Source organism: Pseudorasbora parva, chromosome 1 (assembly GCF_024679245.1).
Source record: "Pseudorasbora parva isolate DD20220531a chromosome 1, ASM2467924v1, whole genome shotgun sequence".
In the NCBI taxonomy this organism is placed as follows: Eukaryota; Metazoa; Chordata; class Actinopteri; order Cypriniformes; family Gobionidae; genus Pseudorasbora; species Pseudorasbora parva.
The window spans coordinates 65,270,507-65,292,944 of record NC_090172.1 but is presented as its reverse complement, the minus strand read 5'-3'; the positions used below and the strand labels follow the sequence as shown (position 1 = coordinate 65,292,944).

The 22,438-nt window shown below is 46.0% G+C and overlaps 1 protein-coding gene across 1 annotated transcript; it reads left to right on the top strand.

The window, feature by feature from the left end:
- LOC137088006 (C-type mannose receptor 2-like) lies at positions 1 to 22,192 on the top strand. Its single transcript, XM_067452095.1, has 4 exons — positions 1 to 37; positions 130 to 495; positions 20,883 to 21,227; positions 21,392 to 22,192. The coding sequence occupies exons 1-4, from the start codon at positions 1 to 3 to the stop codon at positions 21,754 to 21,756; spliced, it is 1,113 nt and encodes a 370-aa protein (XP_067308196.1). The 3' UTR covers positions 21,757 to 22,192.
- The last annotated feature ends 246 nt before the right edge of the window (positions 22,193 to 22,438 follow it).

The window sequence follows — 22,438 nt, the reverse complement described above, 5'->3', positions numbered from 1 at the left end:
ATGGAGCAAACTCTATATTTGGTTCTTCTTCTCATTGGTGAGTGTGTTTGTAGTTATATTTCTGGTTTATAGTTTCATCAGGTTTGACCCTGTTATGAAAAGCATTAAATCAAACCCTCTCTTTCACAGCTCTCTGCTCCGTATCTGAATGTGTTCAGCGTCAGTATCACTTTATAAACGAGGAGAAGAACTGGACTGAAGCTCAGAGATACTGCAGAGAGAATTACACAGATCTGGCCACCGCTGACAACATGACCGACATGAACGAGCTGAAGAAGAGTTTGCCTGATGGAAGTGTTTTGCTTGTCTGGATTGGGCTGCAGAGGACGAGTGTTAATAAATGGCAGTGGTCTTCAGGTGATCCTGCGCTCGATCTGAACTGGGGATCTGGACAACCTGATGGCACAGACGAGTGTGGTTTCATGAGAAATGGACAATGGGAAGATGGAGGATGTAGTACCAGCCGGACTTTCATCTGCAGTTCATCTAACAACAGTAAGTGCAGCTCCAATGACAACAAAAATTAATTTATTAAAAAAAGTAACCATATACTGTTCAAAAATGAATTGATTATGCAATATAAATGCTTCTACCGACTTGCATCCGACTTGCATCAGCCAAATTTATGCTGTAAATTTTAAATTCCAAATAATGTGTAATGAATTCATGAACACATACAATTTATACATACAACAACAATAATAATAATTAGGGGTGACCCCTAATAGTCGAAGATTCGATGCATCGATATGCAGGACCGGATTCGACCACTGATCTCATGGCGAATCTTTGCGGGTGTTATGAAACGAGGATCATACCATTTTGGCAATATGGGTGTGCTCAATATTAGTGTTATAAAGACGTGTCGTGGCGCTGAGTGATCGCCCCTTTAAGGGCACTGAGCTTCGCACCGGACGCGCCGCACCTTTAAAATTCGAACACATATACACCAACAGCGGCATTCGACGCCTGTCCTCTGCGATTAAATGTATATTTCCCTCAAATCGTGAATAATAATAATAATAATAATAAATTTTATTTATAATGCACTTTATATTAAACAAAATCTCAAAGTGCTACAGAATTTAAAAAAACAAAACAATCAACAACAATAAATAAATAAAACCGAAAAATAAAATAAAATAAATTAAACAAGTAGCAAGTCAATTAAAAGCTCTGCTAAAAAGGTGGGTTTTAAGACCACGCTTAAAACTATCTATAGTCTGTGGAGTCCGCAGGTGGTCAGGGAGAGCATTCCACAGACTGGGGGCTGCAGAGCAGAAGGCCCGATCCCCCATAGTACGGAGATTGGCTGTGGGAGGTTTGAGGCGATACAGCGAAACAGAGCGGAGGTTACGAGTGGCTGTTTGTGTGGTGAGGAGTTCCTTAAGATAGGAGGGAGCATCACCATGGATGCACTGGTGGGTAAGGAGAGAGATCTTGTACTCGATCCTGAACGACACAGGAAGCCAGTGGAGTGATTTTAGAATGGGGGTGATATGAATGTACTGATTTCACCCTGTGCTACAAGATACACTCATCGTGCAGCTCTTCTGTCAGAAGTTGATTCAAAATTGAGCTCTCGCGTATATAATGTTCACGTCTGCCTGGTGTGAGATCCTGAGACACGGCGCTGAGCTTCAGTCCGGTGTGTGACCCCCTTCAGGCACAATCGGCTTAAGAACGCGCATATAAACGCACTCAAAGTCTTCTTTTCCTCTCTAGGCAGGTATTCTTTTAGGTTTATTTATCAAAATGTTCTTTTATATGTTTGTGTGATGTTCTGTGTTTCACTCGCAGCTTTTAAATGTTATGAGAGAACGGTTAATTTACGAATGTGTAGTGTATAGTTTTGATCGCTTTATTAAAAGTGGTGGCTGTGTGCCGTGTGTAAAGTAAAATAAAAATAGTCTTAGCCTCCTGCTGACTAGTGTCCTGTCCTTCCCAACCCGTTTATACCGTTTATTTTTTCCGGTCTATGGTTTACACACATAGATGATTCGACTATCGGTCGACCATAGAGAGGTTCAAAAATTCTGATTCGAATGTGTAAATCCTAGGGGTGTAACGATTGGTTTTAACAACAATTCGATTAAGTTGAAATAAATCTTTCACACTGATTTAAATTTTTGGCTAAAAAGTTACTGAATTGGTTTCAAGTCAATGAATCGTTTCGGATCATATCGTTCTAAATGAACCAATATCGTCCTTAAATCATATCAACAACCTCAAATCGTGATACGAATCGAATCGTTGTTAAACGAATCGTTACATCCCTAGTAAATCCTTAGTCGGGGACACCCTTAATAATAATAGACATACAACAACTTGATCGGCCTTGATGTTTTTGAAGAAAACTCTTGTCCTGAGAACGTCTCGGTTACGTATGTAACCCTCGTTCCCTGAGGAGGGAACGGAGACGTAACGTCAGTGACTGACGAATGGGGGTTTCGCTTAGAAGCCTGTCATCTCCGAGACTAGAAAGCGCCCAATGGCAGTGCCAATGCCATGGGCATGCGAGATTTGCATGTGTAACTCCGCCTACCCACGTGGGTATATAAGGAAGTAGCTGGCATCATCGCATTATGTTTTACCTGCTGAGGAGCCAAGTTGAACTCCGTTCCAGCGGTACAGCGGATGTGGCAACGGGACGTTACGTCTCCGTTCCCTCATCAGGGAACGAGGGTTACATACGTAACCGAGACGTTCCCTTTCGTTCAGTCACTCCGACGTAACGTCAGTGACTGACGAATGGGGGTCCCAATGCAATAACGCCACTCGGCTGTCTTCCAGTGCCCTGCGCAAGCGTGAGAACCCTGATGCAAGTTAGGACGGTCAAAGGCCTCTACTTAACGCAGGAATAGCAAGGTACACTGGGAGGCATATTCCAGGAGGAGATATGCGCCAAGATGCCTACCCGTAGGGAGGACTTAGGAATACACGTATGACCCCGGAGGGCTGCATACGGAAGATCACTGGGGTACCAGCCGAAGGTGGATTTTTAACCCCAGGGGGTGGCAAGGTTGCCAAGGGAATACACCCGCTCAGGGAGGCTTACGGTGGAAATACACATGTGGGGGTCGCCGGAGGGGAACCATGCACATGGGGCACCTGGCCGGACACGAGTGTCTGGACTAAGGGCAGACTTACTGGCGTCGGCGTTGTCAATGCTGGAGGAGCTCAGGGCTCTCGGGGAACTCACCTGAGAAGAATATCGCACGTATCCAGTCCGTGGAGTGGAATGGCGAGCAAGCGAAGACACCTGAGCCAATCCATTACCGGCCACTTGTAGAGGCGAGTACATAGTCGGATACAGGCTCCACTCGGAGTTTATAAAACCTGGCGAATGTGTTTGGTGTCGCCCAGCCTGCAGCTCTGCAGATGTCTGTCAGCGGAGCGCCATGTGCTAACGCCCAAGAGGAGGCCACACTCCGGGTGGAATGGGCCCTGACCCCAAGGGGACATGGGCGTCCCTGCTGCTGGTAAGCCAAAACAATGGTGTCCACTATCCAGTGAGACAGCCTTTGCTTTGAGAGAGCCTTCCCTTTCAGCTTTCCCCCATTACAGACAAAGAGCTGGTCTGAGGTCCTGAAACACTGCGTCCTGTCTACGTAAGCGCGAAGGGCGCGTACTGGACAGAGCAGTGCCAAGGCTGGGTCTGCCTCCTCCAAAGGCAGCGCTTGCAGGTTCACCACCTGGTCTCTGAACGGAGTGGTGGGAACCTTGGGCACATATCCAGGCCAGGGTGTCAGGATCACGTGAGAGTCGGCCGGCCCGAATTCCAGGCACGCTTTGTCAACCGAAAATGCCTGCAGGTCCCCTACCCTCTTGATGGAGGCCAGTGCGGTCAGGAGCGCTGTCTTCATAGACAAGAACTTAACATCTACTGACCGCAAAGGCTCAAATGGGGCCCTCTGCAGAGCACTTAGAACTACTGAGAGGTCCCAAGAGGGTACGAGAGGAGCACGAGGAGGATGTTGTCTCCTCGCACCCCTCAGGAACCTGATGACCAGGTCGTGCTTACTTACCGTTTTCCTGTCCAGGAGGTCATGGTAGGCGGCGATAGCGGCCACATAAACCTTCAGGGTGGATGGAGACAGCCTTCGATCCAACCCTTCCTGGAGGAAAGAGAGCACAGACCCGATCGGGCACTTCCAGGGGTCTTCTTGGCGAGAAGAGCACCAATTGACGAAGAGGTTCCACTTCAACGCATAGGCCTGTCTCGTGGACTCGGCCCGAGCGGAAGTGATGGTAGCCACCACCGGAGGTGGTAGGGTACTCAAACATGCCGCGTCCCGTCCAGGAGCCACACGTGGAGGTTCCAAAGATCGGGACGCGGGTGCCACAGGGTGCCCCGTCTCTGAGAGAGTAGGTCTTGTCTCTGAGGAATTGGCCAGGGAGGGGCTGTCGCAAGGAGCACTAGTTTTGGGAACCAGGTCCGGCCGTGCCAGTACGGGGCGACCAAAATGACCTGCTCCTTGTCCTCCCTGACCTTGCACAGAACACGTGCAAGAAGGCTCACTGGGGGAAACGCATACTTGCGTAGGCCCCGCGGCCAGCTGTGCGCCAGTGCATCCGTGCCGAGCGTGCCCTCGGTCAGGGAATAGTACAGGCTGCAGTGGGACGAGTCGTGGGAGGCAAACAGATCTACCTGTGCGTCCCCGAACTGATCCCAAATCAGCTGGACCGACTGGGGATGGAGTCTCCACTCCCCAGGGATTGGCTGAACCCGTGAGAGCTCGTCGGCTGCACGGTTCAGGATCCCCGGGATATGGACAGCACGAAGGGACCTCAGGGACTCCATAAAACGAGATGGCGGGCGAGTTGAGACATGCGGCGGGAGCGTAGACCACCCTGGTGGTTGATGTACGCTACTACGGCCGTGTTGTCCGATCTGACTAGTACGTGTTGACCCTTCAGCAACGCTCGGAAGCGGTGCAGGGCGAACCGTACTGCCAGTGTAGCGGGTACAGAACCTCTGCACCTGCTATCAGTTAAAATGTTCAGCGCCCAGAAGCTGTGCAAAGGTGAAAGAAAGACAGACAACAGTTGTGCGTGTGATCAGCTCCGGTCTTGCTGTGTTTTATATTTTCTCAAAAATATTCACAGTAGTACAAATACAATTGTTCAAAAACATGTCTCAATAAACCCCCTTCTATATTCAAATCTTCATTGGTTCAGTCTCCTTGTTTTTACATAATGCATTCATGAAAATCTGTTCATTAATTAATCAATCATTGTATCACTCATTTACATCTTTAAACATCTTATTCAATGCTACATCACTATATTGTTTTCACAATTAAATTAACTCACAACATGTTCAAACACAACGTTTCTTCACTTTATAGAAGTTTCACCAGCATCTCAAAGTAGTATTGACTCATAAGAAACATATTCAAACATTCACCGTCAACACGTGTCACAAAACACACATACATAGCATTCAATTGCGGGATAATGTTAATGGTTGTTAAACTACCAAATATACTCAATTTCCACCTGTTAATATGGACTAACATACTTTCAACATCAAGTTCAATTGGAACATTAAAACACTTGACTAACCTGTGCAAAGGTGAAAGAAAGACAGACAACAGTTGTGCGTGTGATCAGCTCCGGTCTTGCTGTGTTTTGATGTGCCACGCAGCAGACTTTATAGCGATCCACCGCACTCACATAGCGCCCTCTAGCGGCATGGAAGTACTATTTTTTCCGTCAATGCATTTTCACATACAGGGAATATATTGCACACTTAAACTGTGAAGAACCATCAGTTGGGGCGTCACACTCTCCCCACCACCAAAGGTGAATCTCTTTTTTTTTTTTTTTCAAACATCACTTAAGTTAGAATCATAACCGTGATCGGCATTACTTAATATGCATTACTGTTATGGCCTAACCATCTGGGTGTAGTTGGGTGTATCAGTGGTAGTGACAGATGAATTTACTATTACTGTGTGTAGTGTAGGCAGTTTTTGGAATGTAGGTTGCCCAAGGTATGGGTAAGTCAGTCTCTGAGCAGGCCTTCTTTCTCGACGGGACCTTCTGACTGAGTCTTGTTGCTGCACTCCTCTCTCCTCAGTAACCTGTTCCTCTTGAAAACTTTCACATTCTGGTTCCAGGTGTTGTTCCAGCTCAGGATCTTCAACAGGTAAGTATTCATCAATCAACATGTAAGAATCATCGGGTACGTACTCTGGTTCTGCTGGCAACTGATCTGCCATCTCTTGTGTACAAGTAACTGATGGACTACCTCTCTCAACTATACATGATTCATCCAATCCTCCTTGATTCAACCCTCTTTCCAATTCTTTTCTTCCACATCTGAAGTACCTTGGATTACTGACTCTCCTCCAATAATAGACTTCATCTTCCTCTGAACTAGTCTCTGCTTCTTCTACCTCTTCACTTTGTATCCTACTTCCCTTTTTCTGTCCTTTGGTCTCAACACTTTCTTTTCTATGTGCTTCCTGTCTCTTTGGATCCAAGTTTTCAAGTGTTGGCAAGTCGTTTACAAGCATCTGATCTTGTTCTCATTATTCTCAGGATGAACTCTGTACACAAGGTTATCACCTATTTTCTCCTTAACAACATAGATGATGGGTTCCCAATACGAACGCAACTTTCCGGGTCCTCCCCTTTGACTCAAATTCCTTACCAGAACACGATCTCCAGGTGTTAGAATAACACAACTAGCTTTTTGGTCATAGTACTCTTTGTTTCGAAGACTCCTCTGCTTACTACTTTGTGCTGCAATCCTATAAGCTTCAGTCATTCGATCAGCCCAGCGTTCAGCATACCCATGTGGTGTGGAGAATTCATCTTCCTGTACCAGTCTGAACAACAAATCAATGGGAAGTCGTGGGTGTCGACCATACATGAGGTAGAATGGTGAGTACCCTGTAGATTCATGCTTTGTACAGTTGTATGAATGGATTACTTTCTGCAGATGCTCTTTCCAACTCTGTTTATCTTTATCTGTTAATGTTCGCAACATCTGGAGCAAAGTTCTATTCAATCTCTCTACAGGATTACCTTGAGGATGGTATGGTGTAGTTCTTGAGTGAGGAACTCCAGACAGTTTCTGCAACGTGCGGAACAAGGAATTCTCAAATTCACGGCCTTGATCGTGATGCAACCTTGCAGGAAACCCAAAGCGAGGTATGAAATCATTGAATATCTTCTCTGCCGCAGTCTTCCCAGACTTGTTCCTGGTAGGATAAGCTTGAGCAAATCTGGTGAAGTGGTCAATTACCATCAGGATATATTCAAACCCTCCACGACTGGTCTCTAGATGCAGGTAATCAATGCAAACTAATTCAAGGGGTGCATTTGACGTGATTCCTCCCATTGGTGCACGCATATGGATTACTGGTTGTTTCTGTGTAATGCATGGACACTGGCGAGTTACATACTCTTCCACACTCCTTTTCATACCTGTCCAATAGAATCTCTCTCTGGCTAGCTGTAACACCTTCTCTGTTCCAACATGACTCATGTGGTTATGTAGCTGCTGAAGAACCATTTGCCGATACTTTATGGGCAATACCAGTTGTCGTCTTTGAGTTGTCCTCCTGTACAGGATGTTATTTTCAAGTTCTAACTTGTGCCATTCTCTCAACAACTTTTTCATATCTCTGGTTGCAGTGTATCGAACATCAGCTGTCACTATTTTACTGACTTCCTTCAGTCTCATGACTGGTCCAATCACCGGATCCTCTTGTTGAGCTCTACTCACTTCATCAGGACTGATGGACAGCGGAGGTTGGTTATAAATCACATCTATATCTGGTGCCTGCAAATTCAAAGCTGCGACCCAAGCTACATCTCCTTGCTTAGACATCATGTTTCCTTCCCAGGTTGCTTGAATAACCTCCTGTGGCACAGTCTCCGTGCACTCACTAATGTACTGGGTCATATCCAAAGGACAACGTGACAACAGGTCTGCATCATTGTTACTTTTGCCAGGACGATATTTAATCTCAAATCTAAAATCTGCAAGCTCTCCCACCCAACGATAACCAGCTGCATTTAACTTTGCAGAACTCATCACATAAGTGAGCGGATTATTGTCGGTGTAAATGGTGAAACTCGGGGCATAATAGAGATAATCACAAAACTTCTCACACACAGCCCATTTTAATGCAAGAAACTCCAGCTTGCCTGAATGAAGTCTGTAGTTCTTCTCAGCAGGTGACAAGGTTCTCGATCCATATGCGATAACTCGTAACTTTCCTTCTTGTCTCTGATACAGTACTGCTCCCAATCCTTTTTCTGATGCATCTGTATGTAGTACAAATGGAGCATCAAAATCAGGATATGCAAGGATAGGCGGATTCGTCAGCATGTCAATGAGCGTGTCTAAACTTTGCTGATGCTTGTCTTCCCACATTACCAGATGTCGGGATGGCAACTGTGAACTTCTCTTCCTTTCCTTCTTCCGATTCACTGCTAATGGACTTTCTGACGCACTGCACTGAAGCAGCTCATAAATTGGTTTTGCCAGCCTAGCGAAATCTTGAATATAGCTTCGATAGTAGCTTAGGAATCCTACAAGACGGCGGACTTCTCCAACGTTTTGTGGTGTTTTGTCACAGAGTACTCTCACAGCTTCCAGATCTTTTGGATCTACTCTTACTCCATCTTCAGACACAAGACGACCCAAGTACCGGACCTCCTGCTTAAACAATTCACACTTAGCTGGACGTAGCTTTACTCCATGCTGTCGCAGAGCTCTGAACACAACTCGCAATTTCTCTACATGCTCTTCAAAAGTTTTGGCAAAACACAGTACATCATCCAAGTAAGGTAGACAACACTCATCACGGATGGAATCTAACATCTCTTCCATGCTTCGCTGGAATGCGGCTGGGGCATTGGAAAGTCCAAATGGTATCCGTAACCATTCAAATAATCCCCAAGGCGTCACAAACGCAGTCATGTGTCTTGATCCTTCAGCCATGAACCCCTGGTGGTAGGCCTTTCCTTGGTCCAGTATGGAGAACCAACGGTACCCACCCAAGGTGTTCATGAGGTCTTGAATTCTTGGCAAAGGATGGCGATCAGCTACAGTTTTCTTGTTAAGCTGTCGGTAATCGATACACAATCGTAGTGCACCATCCTTTTTTCTAACACACACTACTGGTGCAGCATAAGGTGATTTTGATTTCACTATCCAACCCTTAGCTAGCAAATCCTGCACATACTCCTTCACTTCTTTCAAGAGTGGCTTGGGTATTGAAGTGTAAGCTTTCTGAACAGGGATGTCATCTTTCAAATTCAGCGTCATCTGAAGACTGGGGATGCTCCCAATGTCGTTCTCATCACGTGCAAATACAGCAGACTCTTCGTAAAGAAGTTGTTTCACGACTGCTTGATGACTTGATTTCAGATGACTCAGATCTACAGGAGGATTCCACAGCATACCACTGTCATCCCATTGCCCTGATTGCAATGAAGTCACTCCCTTTGAACTGTTTGAACTGCCTGTTTCAACTTGGTCAGTTTGAATGATCTTCGCAATAGCTGCTATTTCTCCCAGTATGGCTCTTTTTGGAATGGTCACATTGTGCTTTGTATGATTTCCAACTGTAACTCTTATATAGGACTGACCTGCTTTCTGAATCTCCATCAATCCTTCTCCAAAGTCAAGCCTTCCCATAGGTGACACCTCATCACTTGGTTCAAACAGCACTGTGGAATCTGTACCATTGAAGTTAGCAGGTACTCTACATTTCACATTAGCCACTTGACCAGGCCGAATAGTGTAGCTCTGTGGTCCTACCCTCACTCGAGCAGTGTCTGCAGATACTTTATCTGCACGGATGAATCCAACAGACACCTCAACAAACTCATCTGAAGTGTTTCCAGTACTACTCATCAGTGAATGCAGAGTGGTAAGAATGCTTGTGCTATCCCCTGGTTCTGTAACCAACTCTGAAATTACATTAAATCCTAAAAGTGGCCTCTCCAACTTCATCTGACTCACCAGAAATGGAACCTGAACAGAATAGCGACTCCCATCCAGTCCAGATAAGCTTACGGCTGCTTCGACCCATCCACTGAATGGAATTGCATCACCATTGATGGCAAACACCTCCAGACCAGCATTGGGTCCCACTATTTCACATAAGGGCCGAACATCACATGTTGGTAAGTATTTTTCTCTCCAGCTCTGATCAATGATGCTCACCTGTGCCCCGGTGTCGAGAAGCATGCTCACTTTATGGCCTCCAATTTCCCCTTCCAGTAGGCACTTCTTTCCAACAAACTGAACAACCTTCTCCTCAGAGTTCTGTGTTTGTCGTCCACTTGGTTTCCTTGATGTACAACCTGTGTGATTCCACAACCCAGCATTAACTGTAAAATTACGGCTGTGTGACCCTGGCTTGAAAACTGCAGTCTGTGGGGTGCTCTTTGATCTGATGTTCAGCATTGACCTGTTTTGTCTTTTCAGGCAGTCAAAAGCTCTATGGCCCTCTTCACCACACACGAAACAATGATTGCAGGTCTCTTCTTTCCCTCGTTCAGTACAGTTGAAACAACCTCGTCTTCTTTTCTCAGGAACTTTTGATATACACTGACACTGCCGTTCTGTCATTTTAATTTGTTGTAAGGAATTAACAACATTTGTCAGCGTCTCTACTTGAGTTATCAGTTTGCGAATCTCTCTATCAGTCTGATCATTTGTAGCCGCAGCTTTAATTTCTGGATCCCTTTCAATCTGAGCACTACGAGCATGAGTAATTTTACTACGTGCCAGTGACTGTAGCCGACGTTGTCTTTCTTCCTCTTCACTTGTAACTTTTACAAGCTGTCTGAGAAGCACGTCGTCAGTTACATCACCTGCAGCGATAAGTTGCTTAAACTCACGACGAATCTCATTATACTTTGGCCCCAGACCCTGACAAACTGTGTGAAGAAACACTTCTTGAATGGTCTTCGCATCGTATCTGATATCAACTGTGCTTTGTTTCGACGCAAACTGGATTTTCTGTTTTAGACCAATGACACGATACAGAAACTGCTGTGGATTCTCATTTTCTCCTTGACGTGCACACATCAGACTCTGGAACAGCTCTGTGCTACTCTTATCACCCAAATGAAACTGTAGCAGTCCTTTCAACTCTTGCACGGTCAAATCCTCTTTCTCCATTAACATTTCCTTAAAATTACCAGACTTAGTGATTTTCAAAACTCCTCTAATAATTTCACTCTCACTGAAATGCTCATGTCCGCCCTCTTCAATCTGTCAACATAAGCTATTAAAGCTAATTTCAGAGTCACCAATCTGACCTCCATGAACTTTAAACTCTCTCCGTGAGAGGTATGGAAGGTCTCTTCTAAACATATGATCATCAGTATTATGCAGGGTATGATACGTTTGAGAAGAATGTGGGAGAGAGCTGGGCTGTGGTGGTGCAGCATACGGCCTTGTAGCTTGAATTTTCCGGCCTAGCTCGTCATACATCTTCAGCATCTTCTGATATTCAGTGTCTGTAGTGTCTGAACCAGTGTGACTAATCATTGTGTTTGTGTCAGGTGTTATGTGATCATAATGAGCCTGAGTTTGAGCTGTATTTGTGACATGTGCTTTGTCTTCGTGTACTGCTGCATATTGGGATTGAGTAATCTGTGAAATTTTGTCTCTCAGATCAAGTAACACAGCCATTCCCTCATCCTCTCTACACAACAGGTTCTTACTACACAAAAACCCATTTACAAACTCAAAACATCCCTCTTCATCCCCCAGTTCTACTTGCAATTTCTCACCCTCATGGCTTTGTTCGATGTTTTTAGCGATAAATAAGAGTTCATCAGCAGACAGTTCGCAGAGAGCTTTCCTGATTTCCCTCACCAGACTTCTCCTCTCGTTTGCCATCATACTGACCTCTGAAATCACCATCAAAACAGTCAAACAACCGCACGGATCCCATTCACTGTAAACTGGTCTTTGGATTCTTTTGGATCAGCTCCATCTCTCCAGCAGGTGGCGCTGATCCCGGACGAGCCCCCAAGAACTGTAGCGGGTACAGAACCTCTGCACCTGCTATCAGTTAAAATGTTCAGCGCCCAGAAGCTGTGCAAAGGTGAAAGAAAGACAGACAACAGTTGTGCGTGTGATCAGCTCCGGTCTTGCTGTGTTTTATATTTTCTCAAAAATATTCACAGTAGTACAAATACAATTGTTCAAAAACATGTCTCAATAAACCCCCTTCTATATTCAAATCTTCATTGGTTCAGTCTCCTTGTTTTTACATAATGCATTCATGAAAATCTGTTCATTAATTAATCAATCATTGTATCACTCATTTACATCTTTAAACATCTTATTCAATGCTACATCACTATATTGTTTTCACAATTAAATTAACTCACAACATGTTCAAACACAACGTTTCTTCACTTTATAGAAGTTTCACCAGCATCTCAAAGTAGTATTGACTCATAAGAAACATATTCAAACATTCACCGTCAACACGTGTCACAAAACACACATACATAGCATTCAATTGCGGGATAATGTTAATGGTTGTTAAACTACCAAATATACTCAATTTCCACCTGTTAATATGGACTAACATACTTTCAACATCAAGTTCAATTGGAACATTAAAACACTTGACTAACCTGTGCAAAGGTGAAAGAAAGACAGACAACAGTTGTGCGTGTGATCAGCACCGGTCTTGCTGTGTTTTGATGTGCCACGCAGCAGACTTTATAGCGATCCACCGCACTCACATAGCGCCCTCTAGCGGCATGGAAGTACTATTTTTTCCGTAAATGCATTTTCACATACAGGGAATATATTGCACACTTAAACTGTGAAGAACCATCAGTTGGGGCGTCACACCAGCAACTCGAGGCAATTGATATGCAGGCGGCTCTGGCTCTCTGACCAAGAGCCGGCGGCTGCATGTCCATTGCACATGGCACCCCAACCCGTGGTGGACGCATCTGTTGACACAACAACATGCCGGGAAACTCGTTCTAAGGGCACTCCTGCCCGTAGAAAACTGAGGTTCGACCACTGGGTGAGTGTCTGTCTGCAGGCCTGAGTCACTGGGACCCGGAGCGTGCCAGACCGCCATGCCCATCTCGGGACTCGATCGCGAAGCCAGTGCTGAAGCGGTCTCATATGAAGCAATCCGAGCGGCGTTACCGCGGCTGCAGATGCCATATGCCCCAGGAGCCTCTGAAACAGTTTCAGTGGAACCGCACTCTTGCTCTCTATCTGCCTGAGGCAAGTCAGCAGCGACTGCGCGCGCAAGCCGGTAAGCTGCGCGCACATGGCGACCGAGTCGATCTCCATACCGAGAAAAGAGATCCTCTGCACGGGGCAGAGTTTGCTCTTCTCCCAGTTGACCCGAAGGCCCAAACGAGCTAAGTGGTGGAGAACCAGGTCTCTGTGTTCGCACACCCGGTCCCGAGAGTGGCCCAGTATGAGCCAGTCGTCGAGATAGTTCAGGATGCGAACCCCTTGTTGCCTGAGTGGCGCAAGGGCTGCCTCGACAATCTTCGTGAAGACGCGAGGGGACAGAGCTAGCCCGAATGGTAGTACAGCATACTGATATGCCCGCCCTTCGAACGCAAACCGTAGGAACGGTCTGTGTCGCGGAAGGATGGACACATGGAAGTACGCGTCCTTCAGGTCGATCGCTGCAAACCAATCGCATGGACGAACGCATTCGAAAAGGCGTTTCGCAGTCAACATCCTGAACGGAAGCCTGTAAAGGGATCGGTTCAGGACGCGAAGGTCCAGGATCGGTCGTAACCCACCGGATTTCTTCGGTACAATGAAGTAAGGGCTGTAGAAGCCGGACTTCATCTCGGCTGGAGGGACGAGCTCGACCGCACCCTTCGCCAGTAGGGTTGCGATCTCCGCACGCATGACTGGGGCATTGGACCCCACCATGGTGTACCGGACACCCCAGAAGCGGGGAGGAGCTCGCGCGAACTGAATCGCGTAGCCGAGCCGGATGGTCCGTGCGACCCAGCGGGACAGTCCCGGCAGCTGTAGCCACGCTCCCAGGGAGTGTACCAACGGGGTCATGCGGAGCACCGGCGTACCCTCGGTGGGGCAGCGAGGCAGCGTTACCTCCTGACAGAGGAGACCAGGGAAGGACTCGCGTTCCACTGGGGTCTGCTATGAGAGGGGGCTGGCGACAAAGAGGGACGAGAGCGGCGTGGCCCGGGGGCGGCGCACACTGCCGTCACCGGTCTCTGGATTCTCAGAGATGGGTTTGTCAGTTCTTTCTTTAACCACATTAGGGTGCTGCCACCCCGGGGGGCGGCAGCGGAACGAAAGATTCTCCCCCGGCCCTCCACCGGGGGAAGGAGCGGCCCTGCTGCCGTCTCCTGGAAAGAACTGCCCATCTCTGAGCTGTCCACGTCAGGAGCGCAGCTTGGCCTGGTGTTTAGCGGCGCGGCGCGGGTGAAGACTGCTGCTGTGGCCGCGCGGGAGCGGGGGGGACCGCAGGAGGCCGCCCTCGGCGGCGAGGCAGCTGAGGCGACTGTGCTGGCGGCGCTTGGGGTGCAGCAGCGGGCCGCCGGGGCAGTATGTGCTTTATAGCCTCAGTCTGCTTCTGGGCGGCCGAGAACTGTTGGGCGAAGCTCTCGACCGCACCGCCGAATAGCCCAGCCTGGGATATGGGGGCGTCGAGGAAACGAGTCCGCTCGGCGTCCCGCATATCGGCCAGGTTGAGCCATAAGTGTCTCTCCTGGACCACACATGTGGACATCACCCGGCCCAGGGAGCGTGCGGTAACCTTCGTCGCTCGGAGAGCGAGGTCGGTCGCGGCATGCAGCTCATCTCTGAGCCCTGGGTCGGCTCCACCCTCGTGCATGTCGCACAGCAACTTGGCCTGGTAGGCCTGGAGGGTTGTCATGGCATGCAAAGAAGCGGCGGCCTGCCCCGCAGCTCTGTAGGTCTTCGACACCATGGAAGATGTGAATCTACAGGCCTTGGAGGGGTGCTTAGGATCGCCATGCCAGGAGGAGGCGCTCTGGGGACACAGTTGCATCGCCACAGAACGCTCCACCGGGGGGACCCCAGTGTACCCTCTAGCCGCCGCCCCATCGAGGGCGGAGAAGGCGGAAGAGGTTGCCAAACGCTCGCGAGAAGACACGGGGGCCCTCCACGAGTGCGCAACCTCTTCATGCACTTCCGGGAAGAAAGGAATTGCGGGCACGGCAGGACGGCTGTCCTGTCGTGGCGCACCCAAAAACCAATCGTCTAGCCGCGAACGCTCCGGCCGGGGTGGAGGGTTCCACTCCAGACCGAGCGCCGCGGCCGCCCGGGCAAGCATGGCTGTCAACTCCGGGTCCGACTCGGACAATGCTGGCGCGCCCGGAGGCGGCAGCACAGCCGAATCCTCATCCTCGGAGGACTCCAGCCCACCTTGTGATGCGGTTACCGACATCTCGTCCTCCTCTGGAGCGCCGAACGAAACCCGCGGACCGGCCGAGACCGAGGCCGCGGGCTCCATCACAACGCTCGCGGGTACCGGTGCAACAGAGGGGGGTGTGGGCCGAGGCATGAGCGTCGGAGCTGTATTCCACACCATCACCCTCAGGTCACCCTGGCCACCAGCCGAAGAGACACCCCGCGGACCGGATGAGACCGAGGCCGCGGACACGTCAGATCGGGGGGTGACGGAGGGGACTCTCACTCCGGCGGCCGCACGGAGATCATTGAGTCTCGACCGCAACACGGAGATGGCCATGTTCCCGCAGTGAGAACATGACTCATCCACAAGCGCCGCCTGAGCATGCTGGAAGCCCAAGCATGCCAGACAGTGCGAGTGCCCATCAGTGGAGTGTAAAGACCGGCCACACCCAGAAGCACACGGGCGAGACATCCTGAAAAGGACGTGCCACGTGTGAGCTCTTTTGTGAGAGGATTAACCTCGCAGTTGATGCCGAAGCGCCCAGGGGACCACACACCAACTGGAAACCAATCGTATGACCAGCAGGCAGGAAGTATGTGACCGCTGGAACGCGCCGAACACCAACACCGACTGGAAGATCCTGATCGTCTCGAAGAACTGACTTAACTCAGAAGGCTTATAGGAGTGAAAGGTATGTAACCCTTGGCTCCGAAGCATTAAAACATAATGCGATGATGCCAGCTACTTCCTTATATACCCACGTGGGTAGGCGGAGTTACGCATGCAAATCTCGCATGCCCATGGCATTGGCACTGCCATTGGGCGCTTTCTAGTCTCGGAGATGACAGGCTTCTAAGCGAAACCCCCATTCGTCAGTCACTGACGTTACGTCGGAGTGACTGAACGAAAGGGAACAAAGGTCAGTTCTCGTCTTGTCAAAGTCTTTTATTGTGTTCACTTGTTACCCCTATTACACAAATATGACAGTGTGTTTTGTTTTAGATTGTAATTCTCAGAAATGATCGTTTTTTAAGTAGATGTTTGAAACAAATGAAACATTTTAGATGTGAGTGTGTGATAAACATCTAAATGTCTAGAGTGATCTAATGGCTGTGTGATATTGCAAGATTCATTCAGTTTCAGGATCGCAACACAAACCAGTGAAGACTTCATTCTTAAACTTTAAGTGAACGCACACAGACACAGTGTCCATTACAACATAAAAATCAATCAGACGAGAAACAAGACAAACTCACTTACATTATTAATACTATTCCAACACTATTAATTTGTATGTATTAGACTACAAAAAAGTCATGATCACATTAAGCTGCAGTTACACCTTCATCTGTTTGATGTTTCTTTCATTCAGATCTTTGTTTCTGAATCCATTGCTTCAGAGAAACATTTGTGACTGTGTTGATCTTGATCATATAAACTCAAGCAGAGAATCAGGTGAATGGTCACTCAAAGCTTATTTATTGGCCTGGATAATTCTGGGAAAAACAAGGCCAAAAGGCTGGTTAGATGACTGCATCAACATCACCTTGCGAACCATTGCGAAACTGCTCAATATACATTATCTCAAAGTTATCGTGAACATTTAGGGGACAAAATTCTGAATAAGACATACATTATTATAGAGACTTTGACTGTCAGGATCTGAGTCGTAATTAAATGAGTGAACCTCTCTGCATGGGTGCCGGTAAGAGCACAGTTTTATAACAGGATGAGGAGACAGGTTGGTAGGTTTAGGTGATGTATTGTTAAAGAAATATGCAGCAGATTATTTATAGGCAGTATAAGCATTAGTTTGCAACACACGAAATACAAAAAATATATAGTGAATAACTTTAGAGTATACAGTGCCCTCCACAATTATTGGCACCCCTGTTTAAGATGTCGTCACGGACTTCTAAAAATTATCTTTTTTTTTAAACAACATAGAACCAAAATGCAAAAAAAGAGAAAAATCCTACCTTTCGTTTAAGTACATTACTTTGGTGGTAAAAAAAAAATCACAGACTTTGAATGAAAAAAAAAAACTAAACAAAAATTAATGTGTCACACAATTATTGGCACCCCTGATGTTAATACTTTGTTCCACACCCTTTTGCCAACAAGAGATCACTTAATCTTCTCCTATAACATTTCACAAGATTGGAGAACACAGAGAGAGGGATCTTTGACTATTCTTCTTTGCACAATCTTTCTAGATCATAGTGTCCTGGGTCGTCTCTTATGCACTCTCTTCTTTAGCTCGCCCCACAGGTTTTCGATTGGGTTGAGGTCTGGGGACTGAGATGGCCATGGGAGGACCTTGAGTTTGTGACTGCTGAACCATTTTTGTGTAGATTTTGCCACATGTTTTGGATCATTATCCTTGTGATCCTTATCTTCAGCTTTCTGGCAGAGACCATCAGGTTTTTATTTAAAATGTCCTGGTAGTTCAAAGCATTCATAACACCATGCAACCTAACAAGGTTCCCAGGGCCTTTGGAAGAGAAACAGGCCCACAGCATCACAGATCCTCCACCATACTTCACGGTGGGCATGAGGTGCTTTTCGACACACTAATCTTTTGTTTTAAGCCAGACACACTTAGAGTGTCTGTTGCCAAAAAGCTCAATCTTAGTCTCATCTGACCAAAGCACACAATCCCAGTTGAAGTCCCAGTACCGCTTATCAAACTCCAGACGTTTACGCTTGTGAGTGTTAGTGAGAAAAGGCTTTTTCCTTACATGCCTCCCGAACAGCTTGTTGGCATGTAGAGAGCGTCTGATGGTTGTTTTGGAGACTTTGTGACCCCATGATTCCACTCTTTGATGCAATTCTGTGACAGTGAGCTTAGGACATTTTTTTACTTCTCTTACCATCTTCCTCACTATGATTTGTGGCAAGATAAACTTGGGACCTCTTCCAGCCTTGTTTGTCACTGTTTAGTTGTTTTAAACTTCTTAATGATTCCTCTGACTATAGATACGGGGAAGTTAAGGCGAGTGGCTGTTTTCTTGTAGCCATTGCCTGACTTATGAAGGTCGACACACATCTGCCTTCTTGAATGGTGTGTTTTCTTGTCTTTGCCATGTTGACAAATGGGTAAGAGAATTAGGTCTCTGTGTCACATCATATCCATACCCCAGGGAAGCAGGAACTCATGAATTACTAATTAAAATTTCTTAGATACCCTAACCAACTTTAGCAACTACAGAAAAATATATTTAGAAAAAACAATAAATTTAATATTTCAGAGGAATTGTTAGGGGTGCCAATAATAGTGGAACACATGATTTCAAGTTTTTTTTTTTCCTAAATGTGTGATTTTTGTTTACCACCAAAGTAATGTACTTAAATGAAAAGTTGAATTTTTCTCTTTTTTTGCATTTCGGTTCTATGTTGTTTTAAAAAAAGGGAGAATTTTTAGAAGTCCACGACCACATCTTAAACAAGGGTGCCAATAATTGTGGAGGGCACTGTAAATATATACATATACATATATATATATATATATATATATATATATATATATATATATATATACATATACATCTCCATCAGATGCACAATCCAAATAAGGAAATTAAGATATCAGACTGTACATTATAAGCTGTGCACGATCATCCAATATGATACACACTCCATATATGAATATCGCAGCACATCAGAATGTAAATCGCTTGGATGGTATAAACGGCTCAAAATATCAGTAATCGCATCCCAAAGGTATTGTGACTGTGTGCACTTTCCCAGAAAAGCAGAAAGGAGGCTAGAATATTCAGAAATCTCCTAGACAGGAGGGCGCTATTCAGACAACCAATGGGTTGTAGTATTATTTTCTCCCCCCAACAGCAGGTGAATGAAGTAACATAATCATAATGGAGAATAATCAGTGTCAGCACCACACTGCCCCCTCCTCAGGTTTCCTTGTCCTCGAGGAAGGGTGAAATCCATCAGCCCCTTCTGCCTTTTAGGACTATAGACCCATACCAGCTCTCCAGCATTAAAATTGCATCCCGTACAACGATGGTCATATGCCTGTTTTTGGCGTACACTCGCCTGCAAAGCCTGACGACGAGCAAACTCATGGGCTGACTGCAGCCGGTCCTGTAGCTGATGGGCATACTCCAAACCGGCCGGGGCTTTCTGTGCATCTGGAGGTTGACCCATCAACAGGGAGGATGGGGTTCGCAGTTCTCTGCCCAGCATGAGGAGAGCTGGAGTACATCCTGTGGTCTCCTGCACTGCACTCCGACTTGCAAGCAAGAGCATTGGTAACTGAAGATCCCAGTGCTTTTGATCCTGACTCACACTCAGGGCCAGCTGGGTGGCCAATGTTCGATTGTACCTCTCTACTTACCCATCAATCTGGGGATGTAGGGGAGTTGTCCTTATCTTTCGGATGCCCAACTGTCAGCAGAACTCGGAAAACATGTGACTCAAAGTTCCTCCCCTGATCAGCATGTACTTCAGTTGGAACCCCAAAGCAAGCAAACATACCTTCCAAACAGACCTCTGACACTGTCTCCGCCTCCTGGTTGGTAACAGTATAGACCTCAGGCCATTTTGTAAAGTAGTCCATGGCGAACACCACAAAACGATTACCCCGAGGGGTCTGTGGAAACGGTCCTAGTACATCTACGTCCACGTGATCCATGGGACAGCCTACCAGGCGTTGTTGTTTTACTGTTTGCATTGCAACTGAGTTCTTCTCACCTTGACTGCAGTTCCCATGGTCAGAGATGGCAGGTTGTGGAACAGAGGACTGTCCTACCAGAGAACCAGAAAATGGTGTCTCTACAGACTGGAGCGTTGATGACAAAGTGGGGGAGTTTTGACCTTGGACTCCCTGATCTTCTGAGCAAGGATTCGGACGGCCCACATAGTGTGACTGAGGACCCGGCCATATAGAATTATGTCAAATATATGCTGAGCGTTCGAGTGTCTGTGATTGCAGTTGCCAGATTTCAGTAATTTAAATCCCCCACTTAGAGCTTTTCTGTGAAAAGAACACAAATACTATCCAGTGTTTTACCTATACGTGCAATCTGGCAACCATATGCACGCAAGCTCTCTCTCTCGTGCGCGGATGATCTAAAAACACCAATAACTAGTAAGCTGCATTTTAGCAATCTCCATTTGAGATGTTCTTCTTAAAGTGTCATTCAGTCAGTCTGTTTTCTGTCAGGACGGTCAGGACTCACGAGGACCTTTAAACATTATTTAAACTCTGTTACACATGTAACAAAACATAATGGAGGAATATAAAGATGCAATAAAATTATCAAAAATTCACAAGAGTTTCTTAATGTTGTATCAGCAAAATCATCAATTATATATTCTGACTATTTAAATCACCAGCTGTAGAAAGTCTTTGAATGACATGTTTCTGATGCTCCGACGCTGCTATTATTCACATCCAAACCATAAATCAGTTCAAGAATAATGAAAAAACTGACTCATGAATCTGTTTCTGTGTCTTTTTTCTTAAAGTGAGCACAGGACTCGTCTTTGTCAATCAGATGACGAATTGGAGAGTCGCTCAGAGTTACTGCAGACAGAATCACATTGATCTGGTCAGTGTGAGGAACCAGAATGAGAGTCAACAGATTCAGAAGTTCATCAATGATAGTCACATATCTAATGCTGTCTGGATTGGTCTGTTTAGAGACTCATGGCAGTGGTCAGATCAGAGGAACTCCTCATTCAGAAACTGGAAGTCTGGTGAACCTAATAATGTTGGAGGTAATGAAAACTGTGCAGCGATTAACCCGACGGTTCTGGGACAATGGAATGATGTCCCTTGCTTCATTCAATTATCTTTTGTGTGTCATGAAGGTGAGCAGATCCTCTCAAACACACACAATCCATCCATCACCTCCAGATATCTTAAAGTTCACGCTACATGTCTGACATGACAGATTCCTCCACAGTGTTTGTTCTTCATGTTGTTTTTGATCAGTCTCTCTCTAGTTTTTGCTTGTGGTTTGTTTTGTGTCCAGATAATCTGATTCTGATCAAAGAGAACCTGACGTGGCCTGAAGCTCTGAGATACTGCAGACAGAATCATGTGGATCTGGTCTCGGTTCATTCAGACGAGATGCAGCGTCGTCTGATGAATGTGGTTAAAGGGGCGTCTACTGCGGAGGTGTGGTTGGGTTTACACAACTACTGCATCATGAACATGTGGCTCTGGCTGAGCGGAGAGAACATGTACTATCAGAACTGGGCTCCAGGGAACGGAACGACACCGGAAAACTGCCGCCTCGAGAAGAGAAAAGGAGCAGTTCAGTCTGGAGGAGATCAGCGCTGGGTCAGCCTTCCTGAAACTCACAAACTCAACTTCATCTGCACAAATTATGAGTGAAAACATGTGAATGTTTGTGTGTTTACTCACATTCACTGTTTTCATTCCTCATTATTTGTCTTATTTTCACCTGTTTGATTTTTTATTTAGTAATTTCTGAGTGAATCTACTAATTGTGTTTTAAGTCTAATTGAAGTTTATTGCTATGTTAAATATTGTGACATAATGGGACCTTATTAAAGTTTTCTAACACTAATGAGTACTGTTCTTTAGACGTTTAAAACAATAAACAATATGTGTGTGTGTTTAAGGAATCTCTTTGTATATCTGGTGTGTTTATGTCTTGATGTTTTTCACTAATCTTATCTGTAGTAATAACTGGTTGAATGCGATACTGTGAGCAGCAGCTCGTAAGAATAATATTATTTCTGTCTCATAATGAAATATGGTTATTCTTAAAATGGCAAAAATGAAATGATTTTACAGTGAACTGTCAATTAAATGTAACAAAAATGTCAAATTTATATTTGATTGTTTGTATGTTTGGTTGAAGTTTAGGATTTCAGTTTCTGCAATATTTTTGGAATAAATGTTGGAAATCTCTGGAATAGATTAGTGGTGTGAATCTTTGGGTAGACTGATTCAGATTTTTTAAAAGTGTATTCATAGACATATTTAAATGCTTCCTTTAATGTGTCTTCGTCATGTGTACATTTTCTGTCACCCTTGCAGGACTGTGATA

Coding starts and splice junctions, on each gene's coding strand:
- LOC137088006 (XM_067452095.1), top strand. CDS start 1: ATGGAGCAAACTCTATATTTGGTTCTTCTTCTCATTG. Junction 496..20,882: donor CTGCAGTTCATCTAACAACA/GTAAGTGCAGCT, acceptor TTTTTCTTAAAG/TGAGCACAGGACTCGTCTTT. Junction 21,228..21,391: donor ATCTTTTGTGTGTCATGAAG/GTGAGCAGATCC, acceptor TTTTGTGTCCAG/ATAATCTGATTCTGATCAAA.